The 19,683-nt window shown below is 38.4% G+C and overlaps 1 protein-coding gene across 1 annotated transcript in view; it reads right to left on the bottom strand.

The window, feature by feature from the left end:
• LOC114053907 (E3 ubiquitin-protein ligase MIB1) overlaps window positions 1-19,385 on the bottom strand; it is a 144,230-nt gene extending 124,845 nt beyond the window's left edge. The window contains exon 1 of the mRNA XM_027877031.1: window positions 19,127-19,385. Coding sequence (XP_027732832.1) covers window positions 19,127-19,355 — 229 coding nt within the window. The 5' untranslated portion in view covers window positions 19,356-19,385. The remainder of the gene's footprint in view (window positions 1-19,126) is intronic.
• Between the last annotated feature and the right edge of the window lie 298 nt (window positions 19,386-19,683).

The raw sequence follows: 19,683 nt of genomic DNA, 5'->3' as shown, positions 1-19,683 counted from the left end.
GCGAAGATGAGGAAGAGAATTTGGAACTCATAATTTTAAAAAATGAATGTTAGAAATTGTTTTTACAGATAATTGGAAAAAATCAAATATAAAATTTTTTTAAATTAAATTAAAATCTAAAAAAAATGAAAGAAAAGTGTTATATAGCTGAAGGAAACAATACAATGGCAGGGAATGACCAAAAGGTATGGAAACATCAGCAATCTCTCACACTCACACATACACACACACACACACACACACACAATTGTTTGTACTGGCCTTTCAGAAATATGCCTGAGACAGTGATTTACATTTTATGGGGAAATCAATTTAAAAAATTAAATCCAACCAAGTTGCTACAAATATTGCTATAAATATTAACTCATCTGGTCCTCACAATAACCCTGGGAGGTATGTGCTATCATTATCCATGTTTTACAGTTGAGGAAACTGAGGCAAACGAGGACAAGTGACTTTACCAGGGTCACACAGCTAGGAAATATCTGAGGCCAAATTTGAACTCAGGTCTTCCTACCTCCAGTCTCAGAGCTCTATCCTTTGCACATCTATGTGTTCAAGAAAGGGAGGTAGAAAAAGAAACAAAAAGTCAAAATCAAAATTTAATTCTCAGTAGTCTCCTTTGTTTCCTGGATTATCCTGAAAGAAAAGCAACTTAGAATGAAACAACTGAGAGGGATATTTTTGAGGCTGAGGTCTTTTGAATCTGTTATCAGTACGTAAACAGCCTAGGATTCCCCCCACAAACCCTAGTATATAACTAAGCCCTGAGAAACTGGTCTTGGGCCCAAATTACCAACACTGAAACTCACCTCCACTAAGCAGCCTAAGGAAAGACCTGAAAATTACTTTTAACTTCTGATCTCAGAGAAATATAACTGCACTTGCACTGATTCCCTTTCTGTTCCCACCATGACAAACCTTAAGGGAAGTGCACTTGAAAGTATTAGTGGTGTTCCTTTTTCTTTCAGGGTCCCTAGTAGATCTTGTATAATAGTCTGGGAACCTGAGGTTAAGATGAAAAACTGAGGGAAAAGAGTTCACAAAATGTGGAAAATCATCAACACTATTGAAACATGTTTCTGAAATGCCTAAAAGGAGAAAATAGGCATTGTGACAAGGGGAACAACTTTGAAAGTAACAAATTAAATTTATTATATACTTAAAAAAAGAAACAAGATTTTCTTGCAAACAAAATCTGTAGCTTCATGAGCAACCAACCCTCTCTGCTATACTATGTGTAGGAAAACACCTCAAAGAAGGGTGGTAAGAAAGCAAATGCTATGTAAATGTTGGTTATTAATACTATTATTAAGCAAGATTATCTGCTAGTTCTCATCTTCTTCCTTCTCAAAACAAGAATTTTAAGTCAATCAAGATCTTCTTCTATAGGTGAGTGAGAGAACAATAAAAGGTATTTATGGAATTAAGTCTACCTTTGGTTTAAAAAGAAAAAAAAAAGCCCCCATAGTGTGAGAGAGAATACTGCTTTTGAAGTCAGAAGACCCTGATACTGGGTGACTATTACAAAGATGGGGGCAGAAAAAGATAATAGAAATTATAGTTCAAAAAGCAAGAAACAATAGTCTAAAAATCCGATTTGTCCACTACTCAGAAGTCTCACAATTGTCCTTCATAAATATAATATTCAAGGAGAGTCAAAAGACAGAGAGGTGGTGAACACTCAAATGCAATCACTAAAAAAAAAAAAAAAGCCTATTATTTTTTAAAAGATGTTTTGTTTATGCTTTTTCTTTCTCTTTAAAATTTAACTTTTCCAATTAATAAAAATTATTGGCTCTCCCTTCCATTTTTCCCAACCCCACATCCAAATAAGAAGAAGGGGGGAAAAAAAACAACACCCAATAAGAAATAAAATACATAGTCAAGCAAAACAAATTGCTACACTGGTCACATCCAAAAAAAAAAATGTCTCATTAAACACCCTGAATCCACTACCTCTTTGTCAATAGGTGAGTGTCATCATCAGTTCTCTGGAAACATCGTAGGTCAGTGTTCTTGACTATATCTTAACAGACAGGAAATGACTAAGTACAGACATAGCATTCAATGACAGCATTCACTTCACATTAAGCTTTTCTATGTGAAATAAATTCACTGAAAAATTACAGCAAAGGATAGACTTCAGTACCAAATTAGAAGAAAAAAAGGGGGGAGGGAGATGAAATCACAGTAGTAAAGGCTGAAATTACAGTAGTTTAAACCTGACCTGCTTAAACAAGCTTATGACTCCTAAAAGTAGAGACACAGACTATCATTGTTTCTCTGAAGTGTAGCCAACACAAAGAATGGTTGAAAAGAGCGCACAAACCACCTCATCAGGCACTTGATCTTGCTAAGCGGAAAAACATGGCAGCCAGTTAGGAGCACAGACTCATTTGTTGTTGTTTTTTTTTCCCACAAGCTCATTTGTAAGAAGGAGGAAGGTAATCAATTAGCACTTATTAAGTGATTATTATGTGCCAGGCACAGTGCTACACTGGGATACAAAGAGAAAAGGGAAATGAATCTCTGACCTTGAGAAGTTTACATTCTAACAGGAGACTGCATGAACATATATATGCATACATAATACATACAAAATAAATATAAAGTAGGGTGAGGAAGAGATGGAAGAGAAGAAAACAGTTGAGGGAAAAATGCTTCAGAGACCTCTACTTGAGATTCAACTAAGTCATATTAACCCAAGAGCATACGTAGATGAAGCTGAAAGACAGACAAAACAAAAATGATGTAAGATGGAACAGATATCCTAATGTTTCTATAGTCATTTATTCTCATTAACAATGTCAGCAGAATCACACAGCTGGACTCTTTATCATTCCAGTACCAGATGTATCATGAGAAAAATGGCAATGAAACTTAAGATATGAAAGAGCAGTTAGACTTGACCAAATACACATGAAATAAAAATCAGTGCTAGAAAAAATAATTTTAAAATATTATCATTTATAAACAATATTTAGTACTTTTAAAGTTGTACAGCTCTTTCACATACATTATGTACTGTGAACCTAACCACCTTGTAAAGTAAGTACAATGTCTATTATTATACACCTTTTTAGAAGAAACTGAGGCTCAGATTAATTAAACAATTTATCCAAGGTCATGGCCTAGTAAGCGTCAGAAGCAATATTTGAAATTGGCCTTACCAACTCTTAGGTCTGGCACTCTGTCCATTATAACATAGTGCCTCTCCTCTCTTTAATTCAAGGATCAATTTTAAGAATCTACAAATCAGAAAAGATAAACAGTTGAAAAAAAAAATGATGACCAAGAAGCCATCAGCCACTACTGAGATATATGCCCGCTTTTATCATCTCTCTATAAAATCTTTGTGGCAATGGTATATTAATTCACTTAGGATCTCCTCACTCAAAACTCTGAAAAGGGAGAAAGCACGTTTCTGCAAGTGTTCATTTCTTTCCAGGTTGCCTAGGGACTTTCTCTACCATACCCCAGAAACCTCTTCAACTTGAAGTTCACTCCAGTGCAGGAATTCACGTAGGAGGTAACCCTCGGGCCCTGCAGCATCTCCCTCTGACTGGACAGCTCTTCCTAGAACCTCCATTAAATTAAGGAGTCCAGGCCAGTCAAATTTTCATACCTCTCCAGACTCCACTCCAACTTTCTTTTGTTTTGTTTTGTTAGGCAATCAGGGTTAAGTGCCTTGCCCAGGGTCACATAGCTAGTAAGTGTTATATGTCTGAGGCCGGATTTGAACTTGGGTCCTCCTGACTCCAGGCCTGATGCTCTATCCACTGTGCCACCTAGCTGCCCCTCTACTCCAACTTTTCTCTATCATTTCTACTCCTCAGCTTTCCAGTTTCCTTTTATATGTTGTCTTCTCCAATAAAATATAAACTCCTTATTTGTTTTGCATGATTACACATACTTGTAATTTTTTTTGTCTTCTTAATGGGTGAGGGAAGGAGGAGAGGGAAGGAAAGAATTCAAAAATTTTGTTATATTATTTCATTTATTTACCGCAGCTGTTTTTGTGGTGGCTAAGAATTGGAAATCAATCAGAAAAACCTAGACTTACACGAACTGACACAAAGTGAAGTGGGCAGAACCAGGAGAGCATTGTACACAGTAACAGCAACATTGTTCGATGATCAACTATGACTGACTTAGCTGTTCTCAGCAATACAATGATCCAAGATAACTCCAAATGACTCATGATGAAAAATGCTATCCACATCCAAAGAAAGAATTGATGGAGCCTGAATGCATATTGAAGCATATTGTTTTCATTTTTCCTTTTATTCTGTTTCTTCTTTCACAACATAGAATTACTATGGAAATTTCTACATAATTGCACACATGTAATCTATAGTTAAGTGCTTACCATCTTAGGAAGGAAGGAGAGGGAGGGAGAAAATCTGGAATTCAAAATTTTGTTAAACAATGAATGTTAGGGAGAGCCAAGATGGCAGAGTTAAGCAGTGACTTGCTTGAGCTCTCCCTCAAACCCCTCCAAATCCTGTAAGAACTGGCTCTAAACAAATTCTAGAGCAGCAGAACCCACAAAAAGACAGAGTGAAACAAATATCCAGCCCAAGACAACCTGGATGGTTGATGGGAAAGGTCTGTTACTATGGGCTGGGAGAGGAGGGCAGTTCAGCATGGGCCACGTAGACAGAGCAGGCCTCACTAGCAGCTGTAGAGGTTTCCAGACTTCTCAATCCACAAAAGTCAAAGACAACTTAAAAGGTCAGTAGGAAAAATCTGCTGGACCTTGGTGAGAAAGAAGCAAGGTCCAATCTCAGCCCTGGTGCAGCGCCAGGGCGGTAGCTGCTTCCAAAGCTCTCAGCCCACGGGGTTGGTGGGGGGGATGGGTGGGGTGTTGAGTGGCTGATCAGAGGGGGATTGCAGGGATCTTTTTCCTGGGGCTAAGGCATGATTCTCTTGCTTTGCCCATGCTTGGATCTGGGTCACAGTTCTGGGTGGCAGTCCTGGAGCGAGAAGTGCTAGCACAGCAGAACTTGTGGTGGCAGTGGAGAGGGAATCCTACTCACAATTCAAAGGCAGACAAGAGTGCTTCTGGTCACTCACAGACCAGAGCACAGCCCAGGAAAGGAGTAAACACCTCACCTTTGATCATACCACCTTCAAAGAACTGAAAATTTACAGGTCCCTAGATGTATCTCTGAAAACAGTTGCACAAAACCCCTGAAGCTTGGGACAGCACACCCTCCACACTGGAAGCAGAGCCCTACCTTAACAAAGAGTTTAAAAGTCAAGTAACTGTCTGGAAACATGAGCAAACAATGTAAAAAAATCAGACTACAGAATCTTACTTTGGTGACAAAGAAGATCAAAACACACAACCAGAAGAAGACAACAAAGTAAAAGCTCCTACATTCAAAGCCTCCAAGAAAAATATGAATTGGTCTCAGGACATGGAGGAACTCAAAAAGGATTTTGAAAATCAAGTAAGAGAAGTAGAGGAAAAATTGGGAAGAGAAATGAGAGTGATGCAAGAAAACCATGAAAAATGAGTCAACAGCTTGCTAAAGGAGACACAAAAAAATACTGAAGAAAATAACACCTTAAAAAATAGACTGGGGCAGCTAGGTAGTACAGTGAATAGCACTTTGGCCTTAAGAGTCAAGAGGACCTGAGTTCATATCAGGCCTCAAACACTTGACACTTACTAGCTGAGTGACCCTGGGCAATTCACTTAACCCCAATTGCCTCACCAAAAAGCCAATAAAGCCAAAAAGCAAAAAAACACTAGACCATATGGCCAGTGAGGAGAAGAATGCCTTAAAAAGCAGAAATGGCCAAATGGAAAAGCTGAGGAAAATAATTCCTTAAAAATGGAGCAAATGGAAGCTAATGACTCTATGAGAAATCAAGAAATTATAAAACAAAACCAAAAGAATGAAAAAATAAAGGACGATGGGAAATATCTCACTGGATAAACAACTGACCTAGAAAATAGATCTAGGATGACTTAAAAATTATTGGACTAACTGAAAGCCATGATCAAAAAAAAAAAAAAAAAAAAAAGAGTCTAGACATCATCTTTCAAGAAATTATTAAGGAAAACTTCCCTGATATTCTTGAACCAGAGGGTAAAATAGAAATTCAAAGAATCCACTGATCACCTCCTGAAAAAGATCCCAAAAGGAAAACTCCCAAGAATATTATAGCCAAATTCCAGAGTTCCCAGGTCAAGAAGAAAATATTGCAAGCAGCCAGAAAGAAACAATTCAAGTACTGTGAAAACACAATAAGAATAACACAAGGTTTAGCATCTTCTATATTAAAGGATCAGAGGGCTTAGAATATGATATTCTGGAGGTTGGAGGAACTAGGTTAAAACCAAAAATCATCTACCCAGCAAAACTGAGTGTAACCAATGAAGGGAAAAAATTGACATTCAATGACATAGGGGAGTTTAATGCATTCTTGAGAAGCCAGAGTTAAACAGAAAAACTAACTTATACTCAAGAGAAGCATGAAAAGATAAATAGGAAAGAGAAATCATAAGGGACTTATTAAAGTTGAACTGTTTACACTCCTACATGGAAAGATGATATTTGTAACTCAAGACCTTTCTCATTATTAGGGTAGTAGGAGGGAATACACATATGTATGTATGTATGTATATATGTATGTACGTATGTATGTGTGTGTACATATATAGTGAGAGAGGGCACAGGGTGAGTTGAATATAAAGGGATGATAAAAAAAAGAAAAGGGGCAAGAGAGGAATGTACTGGGAGAAGGAGAAAGGGAGAGAAAGAATAGGGTAAATTATCTCACATAAAACAGACAAGAAAAAGCTTTTACAATGGAAGGATGAGAGGGAATGAATCTTACTCTCATCAAATTTGGCCTAAGGAGGGAATAACATATATACTCAATTGGGTATGGAAATCTGGCTTACCCTACAGGAAAATAGGGGGAAAGGGGATAATAGGAGTGGATGATAGAAGGGAGGGCAGATTGGGGGAGGGGGTAATCAGAAGCAAACACTTGAGGAGGGACAAGGTCAAAGGAGAGAATAGAATAAAAGAGGGGCGGGATAAGATGAAGGGAAATACAGTTAGTTTTTCACAACGTGACTATTATGGAAGCGTTTTGCATGACTACACATGTATAGCCTATATCAAGTTGCTTGCCTTCTCAATAAGGGTGGGTGGGGAGGGAGGGAGAGAATTTGGAACCCAAAGTTTTAAAAACAAATGTTAAAAATTGTTTTTACATGCAACTGGGAAATAAGATACAGGCAATGGGGTATAGAGATCTATCCTGCCCTAGAAGGGGAAGGGAATAAGAGGGGAGGCTGATAGAAGAGAGGGCAAATTGGGGGAAGGGGTATTCAGAATGCACACCATCTTGGGGTAAGGAGAGGGGAGAGTTGGGGAGAAAATTTGGAACTCAAAGTCTCGTGGAAGTGAATGTGGAAAACTAAAAATAAATTAATTTAAAAATGAATGTTAAAATTGTTTTTATGTGTAATTGGAAAAAATAAAATACTATTTAAAAAGAAAAAAAACTTTAATTGGAAATCGAAGGGATGCCCATCAATTGAGGAATGGCTAAACAAGTTGTAGTATACGATTGTGATGGAATATTATTGTGCTATAAGAAATGACAAGCAGGATGATTTCAGAAAAAACCTGGAAAGACTTACATGAACTGATGCAAACTGAAGCAAGCAGAAACAAGAAAACATTATACACAGTAACAGCAATATTGCATGGTAAAGAATTGTGAATGATTTAGCTCTTCTCAGCAATACAATGATACAAGATAATTCCAAAGGATTTATGATGAAAAATGCTATCCACCTCCAAAGAAAGAACTGATATTGTCCATATACAGACTGAAACATACTCTCTGTCCCCCCTCTTCTTTATTTCTTGGTCGAGTCTTTTTGTACAAAATGACTAATATGGAAATGTTTTACATGATTGAACATGTATAATCTATGTCAGATTGCTTACCCTCTCAGAGAGGAGTAGGTGAGGAAGGGAGGGAGGGATAATTTGGAACTCAAACTTTTTTTAAAAAAATGTTAAAAAATTGTTTTAGCATGTAATTGGGAAAAGTATGATTTAAAAAAGTTATTTTATTCACAACATAAGCTCCTTGAAAGCAGAAACTTCCTGCTTGTGCTGTATTTATATTCTCGGTGCTTAGCACAATGCCTGACAAATAAGAAATATTTATAAAATGCTTGTTGACTAATTTTGCAGAAAATTTCTTTTACAGAAGAGCACATTTTTGTATAAATCCAACCTGGTTATTGTGAATAATTTCCTGAGTATATTTGTGTAACTAAGTCTACTTTTGGTTAAAAAAAAAAAAAGTACAGTGTGAGAGGAAGAATACTGATTTTAAAGTCATAAGACCTTGATACTGTGTGACTTGCAAAGGTGGGGACAGAAGAAGATAATGAAAAATTATTAGCTTCTTTGCTAATATTTTAGTCTATATTTTTGTGTCATCAATAATTTGTGAAGTGCTTACTATGTGTCAAGCATTATATGAAGTGTAGGGATACAAAATTAGACAAAAACAGTCCTTGCCTTTAAAGAACACACATCATAATGAGAAAGATATATACAAAATATGTACAAAGCAGATGTCAGTCAATAAACATTTACTAAATGTCAGGCACTGTGCTTATCATCAGAGGAAAGGTATCAGAATTAAGAGGGATCAGGAAGGCACAGTGCAAAAAATTGGATTTCAGCCGGGACTTGAAGAAAGCCAGAGAAGATGGGAGGCAGAGTTGAGGAGGGAGAGCCTTCCAGGCATGGGAAACAGCCAGTGAAAATGCCCACAATTGGGAGATTAGAGTGTTTAGTGGGAGGAATAGCAAGGAGGCCAGTGACAATGGATTGCAGAGTACATGGATGTAAAGTGTAAGAAGACCTTTCAGTAGGGGTGGGAGAAGTTATGAAGAGCTCTGAATGCCAAAAAATTTAATCCTAGAGGTAACAGGAAGCCAATAGAGTTAACTGAATTGGGGGTAAGGGGAAGACATATGGTCAGGCATGTACTTTAGGAATCTCAGTTTTGACAGCTGAGTAGAGGACAGACTACAGAGGAGAGACTTGTGGCAGGGAGACCAACCAGTAGACTATAGATCATCTCAGAGGAAGCGGGGTAGGAAGGACAGAGAAGGCTTCAGAGATGGGGAGAGGTGGATAGGAAAGTCGTTCTGCAAAAGATGGAATTTGAGCTGAATCTTAAAAGAATCCAGAAAAGCTAAGAGGCAGGTGAGGAGGGAGAGCATTCCAAGCCTGGAAGAAAGCCTGTACAAAGGCACAAACACAGGAAATACAGTGTAGTGTACAAGAAACAACCAGTAGGCCAGTATAGCTAGAACAAAGAGTATGTGGATTATTAGGTCCAGACCACATAGTCATAGCCACAACACTGAGGTAAGTGGTACAGAGAATATAAACTCCTCTTGAAGTCTATTATTTATTATTTAAAAAGCATCTGACACTGTGAAACAGAAATACCATCTTGAAGGCTTTCCTTTACTAAGGTGTCTAATATGCATACATTACAGTCATATAAGATTCTATGACAGATATTAAAATGGTATGTAACTTTCTTCAATAATCTGAATATCAACTTCAAGAAAAGTGCAGTATAGGGACACTTGTTTACTTAAGGTGCAGACACCAGCATCATAAACAATGTCCAAAGCAGAATCAAAATAGAAGAATTATCTAAATATTTTCAAAATATCTAATACATAATAGCAAGATTTTCCAAGGTCCCAGGGAATTGTGCTAATTTCACTGAGCGTGAAATGTTACAAAACCTCCAAGGTCCTTCAAAAGAGACTGACCAAACCAATTACATGTGGAAACAAAGAAGATAAAAAATTGCAGATGGATTAACACCTGCAAGTGAACAAGCTGTTGGTCTATGTATTTGTCGTGGAGAGAGATTACAGATGGACAATGAGCAGGGCCCAGAAATTAACAGCAGAAACAGACTTAGTTGGACTGCTTTTGGGAAAATAAGTTATACTTTCAACAATCTCAGGCTACTGGCTGCAAAACCCCCTGGCATTTTTTAAACACCAATATTCCCCCAGTGATTCTGTACAGATTGAAGTCACAGAAAAAGTCTTAAAAAAATCAAAATTGGAAGTGACACAAAAAGTCAACAGGAAGATAAACTGCAGATATAGCGATGCTGCAACTTATTACCAATGATGACATATATAAGAAGTTGTGTAAGACATTACCAAGGATGTGTGATGGGAAAAGGAAGTGAACTGATTATGTAGCAAACATGAGAGAAAACAAATAGTCCAAGTGTTGCAAAGGCAACCAAAAAAAAGGTTAAAAGAAATTAAGGAAGGCATCTAGAATGTTGAGGAGATTCTTTATTAGCGATCATCGGAAAGACATGAACAAGAATCACATGGAATAAGAATGCCTGGAAAGGCTGACATCTGAACCAACGGAAGGAGTCCTCACATAGTAAGTTTACAAATTCAGTGAAATATTAATATTTAAGAGGTACACAACATTATAATGTAGTCTGAAGGTTTCATGGAGAAAACGGCATCTGAGCTGGATTTTAAAATATCAGCAGTCTTTGAAAAAGGGGATGGAGGAAGAAGAATGCATTCCAAGCACAGGAATAAATGGAAAGAGAGTTGTAGAACCACCTTGGAAGGGAGGAGGCAGGGTAAGAATGTGAACGTTCAAAAAGTATCTCCTATTTCCTGCATGATGGGTAGGATCCAGAGTATACCTTAAGTCCTCAGAACCACATTCCACAAACAGAATATAGAAGATAGAGTGTTGAATTTATAGTCAGAGAACTTGGGTTGAAATCCCAATCCTTCTTGGCTTAGTGGACACTACTTAAGTCAAACTCTTACCAATTCAAATCCTGCCTCAGACATTTAGTAGCTTTGTGATCATGAGCAAGTTGTTTAACCTTTCAGATCTTCAATTTCTGCATCAATAAAATTGGGATAATACCTGCAAAACAGTTACTGTTTTGGGTCAAGTCTAAATCAGGCTGGTCTGGTGGTTCAAGACTGGAATTGGAAGGAAATGAGGCCTTCACAGAACATCTAACACTTAACACAAAAGAAATTCACCTAATAGCATAAAAAAGATATTCAGAAAGGATACAGAATTGACTCAATTGGGCATAGCTCTCCAGCCTTTGAATTTGCCACAGTATTAGCATCTAGTCAGCAGAATATGGTTACAGCTGAGGGGTCCTAACTTCTCCTGCACTGGGCTTTTATGTTGTGTCCACCAGGAAGCTACATCCACCATGTGGGCCTAAGTCCTCTGAACCAATTAAATCTCCAGGACAGTTTCAATGTCTTTTAGGGAAAAACTAGCTCAGCCTATATGGCAAGGACTTCCCATTCTTTTAAAGACCTTGTTCCTACCACAATTGTGAAGAGGAAACAGCTTTCCAAACGTTAAATTGTTACATAAACATGAGTTATTATTACCTTAGTGAAATGGAGCCAATTTAGGCTTCTGTTCTTTATCTTTAAAATTTTTGAGTTGGACAATATCATTTCTGAGGTGCCTCTTGATCCTGTGACCTTTAGACACAAGAAAAGGCTGGTTTCCTGCTCTTTTGTACTGTTGGAAACAAACAGTTGTTTGTCTCCTCTTGAACTGCTTTCTGCTCTGGGACTTCACAGTTCTGGGGCCTCTTCCTTCATTTCTGGATAGTTCCCCCACTCTCTTCCCTACCCCTCACTGACCAGACTCAATGCTTTGGCAATTTTCTTACCTGCATATAGCCTTCATATAGTAACAAGAGTAACTGACATGTAAGGTTTATGCATATTCTCATTTGATACTCATAACAATGCTTTGAGGTAGGTGCTATTATTGGCCCTATTTTGAGAAGAAGAAACAGGGTCAGAGAAGTTAAAGTCTTCCTCAGAGTCAAACAGCTAATAAGTGTCTGAGGCAGGATTCTACCCACTAAACCAAGCAGGGCTGAAATTTGAGTGCAGGTTCTCTGACTACAAATTCACCATTCTTTCACTATTTCGGTAGTGTGGTGGCCTTGAGAACTACGGGAAGGTGAAAGTGTAGTCTACTACTTCCCAAATTGCAAAATTGCATAGAGTTCAAGGAAATAGGAGATTTCTCTTGAAAGCTCATGTTCTCAGTCAACTGTTCCCTAGTTCCCCCAATACATGCAAGAGAAATGAAATATTGGTAATTCTCCTTTAACTATCCCAAGCTATCTGTCTGCTTTGTTATTGTTGCTCAATCATTTCAGTTGTGTCCAATTCTTTGTGACCCCATTTGGGCTTTTCATGGCAAAGATACTGGAGTGGTTTGCCATTTCTTTCTCCAACTCATTTTATAGATGAGAAAACTGAGACAAACAAGGTTAAATAACTTTCCCAAGATCAAACTGTTAGTAAGTGTCTGAGGTTACATTTGAACTCAGGTCTTCTAACTCCAAGTCTGGTGCTCTATCCATTTTGCCACCCTACCTATCTCACTAAAGGTGCTACAGAACAGCAAAATTACTAAAAGGTAAGAAGCTGGGGTGTGTGGGGGAGACAAAAGGAAAAATATCCACACAACTATCTTGTTCTAAATAATCAACCATACCTCATTTAGATTTTTGTTTTCAATATTTTCATTATCAGCAAACTCAATGAAAGCTCTCCATGGAAAAGGTTTGTTTTAATAATGCTCACTTATACCACTAATTTGTACTAGTGTGGATTAAACCCCATCTGAAAATCATGGTGGCCTGAAGAGTCAAGATAGCAGAGTAGCAGAAAAAAGCAGAGACTAGTTGGCCCACCAAACCTCCTCACATGACTGAATTCAGATAAGGAACCCCAAGAAAAAGTCACAATGAGTCATTTTTCCAGCCCAGGGAGGCTTGGGGAGACAAGAGAGGTCTGCACATACTAGGGATAAGGTGCAGCCAGAAGCATGCTTGGAAATGAAAGAGAGCCGAGCCTAGTCAACAAGGCAGGAAGCAATGGGGTAGAAAGCAATCTAAGGGGATTGCTAAACTAGCACAGGGAGCAGGAACAGGTGCCACTGAGCTTTGTCACCCCCTAAACAGTTTCAAGTCACAGGTCCAGAGCAGAGAGAAGTGATCCGGAGCAGAGAAGTCCAAGGCTCTAGGTGAGTACTAAACAAGGAACAATTTCAAGAATCAAATAATAGCTGTGTGTCTCTGAAACCAGGAGTGGGAACTTGTTTCTAGCCTATACCTCAGGATAGAAGCACACAGCAAAATAAAGAGGGCAGAAATCTCAGACCAGAGAAGCCTGCAGTTCAATCACTGAACCTGCAAAGCCTCCTAGCAGGCTAATGGCTGATTCCAGAAGCAGTCTACTGAAACTCCCAAAGATTACACACTATAACCAGGCTGGATTTATACCAGGAATGCAGGGCTGGTTCAATATTAGGAAAACAATAAACATAATTGACCATAATACTAACAAAACCAACAAATAATCAAAAAAATCACATGGTTATATCAACGGGTACAGAATAAAAGCTTTTGACAAGATACGACACCCATTCCTGTTAAAAATACTAGAAAGATTAGGAATAATTTTCCTTAAAATGATAAAGTATCTATCTAAAACCAAGACCCACCATTATTCGTAATAGAGATAATGGAGAGACCTTTCTAGTAAGATGAGAGTAAAGCAAAGATGGCCATTATCATCATTACTATTCAATATAGTGCTAGAAATGCTAGCTATAGCAATAAGAAAAGAAAAATAAGTTGAGAAAATAAGCATCAACAAAGAGAAAACAAAATGATCACTTTTTGCAGATATATGATAGTTTTTTAGTTGACTAGGGTTCTCTAAGTAAACTAACTGAAAGAGTAACTTTATCACTTAACCCCAATTGCCCTCACAAAAAAAAAAAAGAATAATTCTTGTAAAGTTACAGGATATACAATAAACCCACACAAATCAGCATTTCTGTGTACTGCAAACAAAACCTAGCAGAAGAGATGGAGAAATTCCATTTAAAATAATTACAGGCAATATCAAATATTTTTAAGTATAAATGCCAAGATACACCCAGGAACTATATGAACACAACAGAACACTCTTTACACAAATAAAAGCAGATCTAAATAACTGGAGAAATATTAGTTGTTTAAAAGGAAGCCTAGCAAATATAACAAAAATAACAATGCAACCTAAATTAATCTACTTATTAAGTGCCATATTAATCAAACTACCAAAGGATTACTTTAGAGAGCTAGAAAAATGATTTTTAAAGGAAGCAAAGGTCAAAAATATGAAGGAAATTAAGTGGAAAAAAGGGGGAAAAGGGTGAGCTTGGCAATACTAGATCACAAACTATACTACAAAGCCACAATCATTTAAAAAAATGGTACTGGGTAAGAGATAGATTGATCAGTGGAACAGATTAGGCACACACTGTAGAGACAAATCAGCATAGTAACTTAGTGTTTGATAAATCCAAAGACGCCAGTTACTGGGGCAAGAACTATCTGACAAAAACTGCTGGGAAAACTAGAAAGCAGTGTAGCAGAAACTTGGTACAGACCAACATCTCACAACATACATACCAATCTGAGCTAAATGATACATGCTATAAACAAAAGGGTGACATCATAAACAAATCAAAGAAGCAATGAAGAAACTGCCTGTTAGATCTGTGGATGAGGAAGAGTTCATGACCTAGCAAGAGACAGAAAGGTTCAAAGGAGGTAAAATGAACAATTTTGATTAGATAAAATTAGAAAGTTTTTAGACAAACAAAAACAATACAACTAAAGTTGGAAGAGAAGTGGGAAATTATGGAGTAAAAAAATCCTAGTAGCAAGTTTCTCTGATAAAGTTCTTATTTCTAATCTTTAACTGATTAAAATTTATAAGAGTCATTCACCAAGTGATAAAGGGTCAAAGGATATATATAGATAGAAAGTTTTCAGATGAAAAGTCCAAGTTATCAATAGTCACATTAAAAAAAATTATCAATCACCAATAATTAGAGAAACGCAAATTAAAACAATTCTGAAATACCACCTCCCACACCCACCAGATTGGCTAAATTGATTAAAAAAGGAAAATGATTAATACTGGAAGGGCTATCAGAAAGCAGGTACATTAAGGTGCACTATAGGTGGAGCTATTAACTGATCTAGCCATTCTAGAAAGCAATTTGGAACTACAATATGTCCAAAAAGCTACCGAATTGTACATAGTCTTTGACCCATCAATACCACTACTAGGTCTTTACCCCAAAGAGATCAATGAAAGGTCTCATATGGACAAAAATATTTATAGAAATTCTTTTCATGGTGGTAAAGAACTGCAAACTGAGAGGGTATTGGAGAATTGTTGAATAAGTTGCAGTTTATGTACGTGATGGAATTGTGCTGTAAGAAATGATAAGAGGAATGGTTTTAGAAAAATTCGAGGACTTGTCTGACCTGATGCAAAGTGAACTGAGTAGAACCAGAACAATTTATACAATACAACAGACAAACAACTTTGAAAGACTTGGGTGCTCTGATCGACAAAATGGAAGCAACCATAGTTCCCCAAGGACCCATGATGAAATCTGCTAACCACCTCCACATGGAGAGGTGATATACTCAGGGTGTAAAATGAAGCATTATTTTTTTACATATTTAATGTGGGAGCTGTTTTGTTTGATTATAAGCCTATGTAACAGGTTTTGTTTTACTTACCTTCTCAATAGAGGAGGGGAATGAGAGAGGGAGATAACTCAGAATTAAAAATAAAACTGAATTTTAAAAAATTAAGGTAGTCTGCTTACAAATTATGGAGAAGAAATACAACTCCTAAGCAAGGAGCAATTAAGCAATTAATAAAACAGAATTCCAAAGAAGATGCATAGTAGCACCTATTCATAGGAGCATCCTAAAAAAATTCAAACCAGCAGTCCTAGGTGGCACAATGGATAGAGTGCCGAAGTCAAGAACACTATCTTCCTGAGTTCAAGTCCAGCCTCAGACACTTACTAAGCTTTGTGACTCTAGAAAAGTCACTTACCCCTGTTTGCCTCAGTTCCTCATCTGTAAAAATGAGCTGGAGAAAGAAATATCAAAACACTCCAGTATCTTTGCCAAGAAAACCCCAAAAGGGAACACGAAGTCAAATACGACTGAAAAATGACTAAACATACAAAAAAATGCAAAATATGGGCAATCTTATATATAAAATTCAAAGAACACACTTCAAAGTCTACAGCTTTGTGTGAGCAAGGGGAAAATTAATGAGTCACCATAAGCAACTTTAGTTTTACATCTAGTAGATGTTGCCTCCCACTTCTAGAGTTGAAAGTGATTTCTAAAGGATCCACCACTAATGAAGAATGGTTATAAGAAGAGTGGGTAATCAACTACACCAAATGCTAACAACATCAGGCTTTTCTATTACCTGCCTATCTTGAATCCCTTTTCTGTCTTTCTCCTCATGTTATTATGTTAATATGAGTATGACTGTCTCACAAGATGAGGGAGGCATATAAAGACTGTGATCTGTAATGAGAGGGTGTAATCACAGAAATGAAATGACAGCACAGATCCTTAAAATAATCAAAGGATGACTGTCATAAAATACTGCAAAATATTTAAAATTATTTTGTGTGTGTTTTTGCCCCCGGGAAGAAGTATTAACGTCCTCTGAAACCTTCTAGCACATATGTGCAACCCTCTGATACTCACATTCTCATTTGTATAGTATATCTCCCCTAGACTGTAAGATCCTGGAGCTCCAAGGATTATTTATCTTTATCTTTCACCCAACAGCCTAGGCCCCCAACAAAATTTTATTGAATCATTAAGTCAACTCCAAGATAATATCATATAAATGAATGTCAAATAGGATGACAAGCTCTTTGAGGGCAGCACTGTAAACCTCACGACTTGCAATAAAATGTCAATAGTCTACTGATGCTGGTTTATTTTTCAGATTTATTTCATATTACTACCTTTCAGCACTCTCCATTGCAATTAAAGTATTTTACTTGCTGTTCCCCAAGACCAGCACTCTATCTCAAATCCTCAAATTATCAGGTATTTTACTTAAGTGGTTACATGTTATACACTCCAGTAGAACACTTATTCCTAGAGTGCAGTGTTTTGTTACTTCTTTTCATGGGGGGAGGGGCAAAGGGTGGCAGTATGCCCAACACCTTGGACAGTTCCTTGTATTCAGTAGGCACTTAGTAACTTATTTTTTAAATCAAATTAAAAAGACATCCAATAGTAATATTCAGAACTGTGTGTGTATAAAAAGTGCTCTGACTTGCCAAAATTCTCACATTATCAAGCAAAACTAGGGGTAAAGGTTGGTAATTTCTGTGTTTAAAAAAGAAAAATCCCTGAACAACACTGACATAGAATAAAATGAATGGATGGGCTGAATGGGATCAGTTGCAGAAAATAATACTGAATTATATGCAAAATTAGTCTGTAAATCAAATGAACCATAAAATCCAAAAATATCAGGTAAGGTTCTATCTGAATACTTGTTTTCAGGCAGATATAATTATAATAACCAATATAAGTACAGACTACAAAATGTGCTATACATAATCTTTACAGCTTAGAAAAGCTATACATAATCTTTATAGTTTAGAAAAGCACATCAATACGTGATATTTTAATGACATTGCATTAAGCTGTTATTTAATTTCCCTACAAACTTACAATTATAGCTACATCCCAGGTCCCTCCAAATGGCTGAGCTGTGGTAAGGACATAAATTTGGGCTACCATCAAAATATAATTTCATTTTGTATTTCCTCAAAATTAGTTTATCTGAATAATTTAAAAATATCTATTCCTTGCTGATCACAATATGTCACCACTTCAAGATTCCAAACTATACCCCCGCCTTCCTTGAAGTCTCAGCTAAAATCCCATCTTGTGCAGAAAAGAAGACTTTCTCAGTCCCTTTTAATGCTGATGTTTTCCCTCTGGGATTACCTCCAATTTACCCTACATTCAGTATATCTCCTTTATACATAGTGGTTTGCTTGCTGTCTCCCCCATTAGAATGTGAGTTTCTTAATGACAGTACTATTTTATCTCTTTGGTTTAATGCCTGGGACATAGTAAGCACTTAATAAATGCTTGCTGTATGACTTAGAATAAAACTTAAGCATTGCAATTTAGAACAATCTCATTATTTGGTAAAACTTAAACATTACAATTTAGAACAATCTCATTACTTGAAAAATAGCGGAGAAAAATTTCTCAAAATTTGAAAAAATTTCAAATCTTTGAAAAATAAGTGTAAATTTTATCTTTTTTTCTGACTACTAGAGAACAGGTTGGCAAAGTTATAGCACACAATGAAAAGAGAACGGCTATTATTTCAAGTAAACTCAGTTTCTAAATATTATGTTAACTATTAAAATCCTGTCAGCATAATACATTCTCATATGAAAGGTAGTCGTGTTAAGTACAGAATTTTTTAAAATGGCATTTTTTTAAACAGCCTCACTAATTCTCAGATTTAACAATATTATTTCTGTTGACAAAGACACTGACCAAAAATACCACGCAAAAGGCTACTTGGGATATCAAAACAAGCAAACAAAGAAAAAAAAAAAAGTCGTATCAAAACTCCAAAACTTTTTCAATTCCCACCTCCCCACCCTCCCCAGCCCCAGCATCTCTTGAGATACCAACACTGCATGTAGACAATTCTACAACCTTTCAATAACTATTCAGCCATGAAGCCACTCCTCGAGATGAAGCAGAAAAAAGCTCTATTATCCCAGCAAATCCAGGGTCTCAGCCTACTCCCTTCTTCAGCAAGACTAACAGAAACTAGTCTGCCATATGGTAAAGCAACGCCCCCCCTTCCACACGCTCACATATCAGCGAGTTATCACTGATTAATTCCAAAAGCTTATTTGCATTAGACTGCCTGCTCCTCATCCTCCAGCCCCTTCCCGGGGGAAGGAGGGGGAAATCACGGCCACCTGTCTTTCCAGGAGCTTTGTGTGGTCCGAGCCCGGACGCAGCCGCCCCCCCCGGGGGGGGGGGCATTCTCGGCCACCGCGTGGCTCCCGCCCCCCCCATCCCCGCCGGGCCCCGCCGCCGCTCTCGGGCTCACCTGTGGGGGCACTGTCCAGGATGCGGAGGTCGTAGGCCCCGGAGCAGCGATAGTTGGCGGCGGTGCCGTTGTCCCACACCACCACCACCTCTTCGGGGCTCTCGAAGCTGCGCACGGTGCCCACATGGCCCTCGCCGCCGTCCTGCTTCCCCCACTTCCAGTCCGGGCCCCGGACCACCCGAGCCCCGACCCCTTCCACCATCACCCGGTTGTTCCGGGAGTTACTCATCGGGGCCCGGGCGGGGGGCTCCGCTGCTGCAGCCGGGGGGCCCGTGAGGGAGCCGGGCCGAGGCCGGACGCTCGGCGGCGGCTGCAGCAGCGAAGCCCGGGGGAGGCGGGGGTTGCTCAGCGGGGCGGTGGCGCGGTCACCTCGGCGAACGCACCCGCTCCCCAGCCGCCGCCGCGGCCGCTGCCACCGCCGCCCCGGCCCCCGCTCGGGCCTGAGCCCAGCTCCCGGCTCGGCGGCGGGGGACTGCGAGAGGGAAGGGGGGCGTGGGCGGAGACTCCCCCGCTTCCTCCGGGCTCCGGAGCCAGGCTACAGCGACAGCCGCCAAGAG

This window comes from Vombatus ursinus, unplaced genomic scaffold (assembly GCF_900497805.2).
Source record: "Vombatus ursinus unplaced genomic scaffold, bare-nosed wombat genome assembly UNPS02014812.1, whole genome shotgun sequence".
Classification (NCBI taxonomy): Eukaryota; Metazoa; Chordata; class Mammalia; order Diprotodontia; family Vombatidae; genus Vombatus; species Vombatus ursinus.
This window is presented reverse-complemented; position numbering and strand designations above follow the sequence as displayed.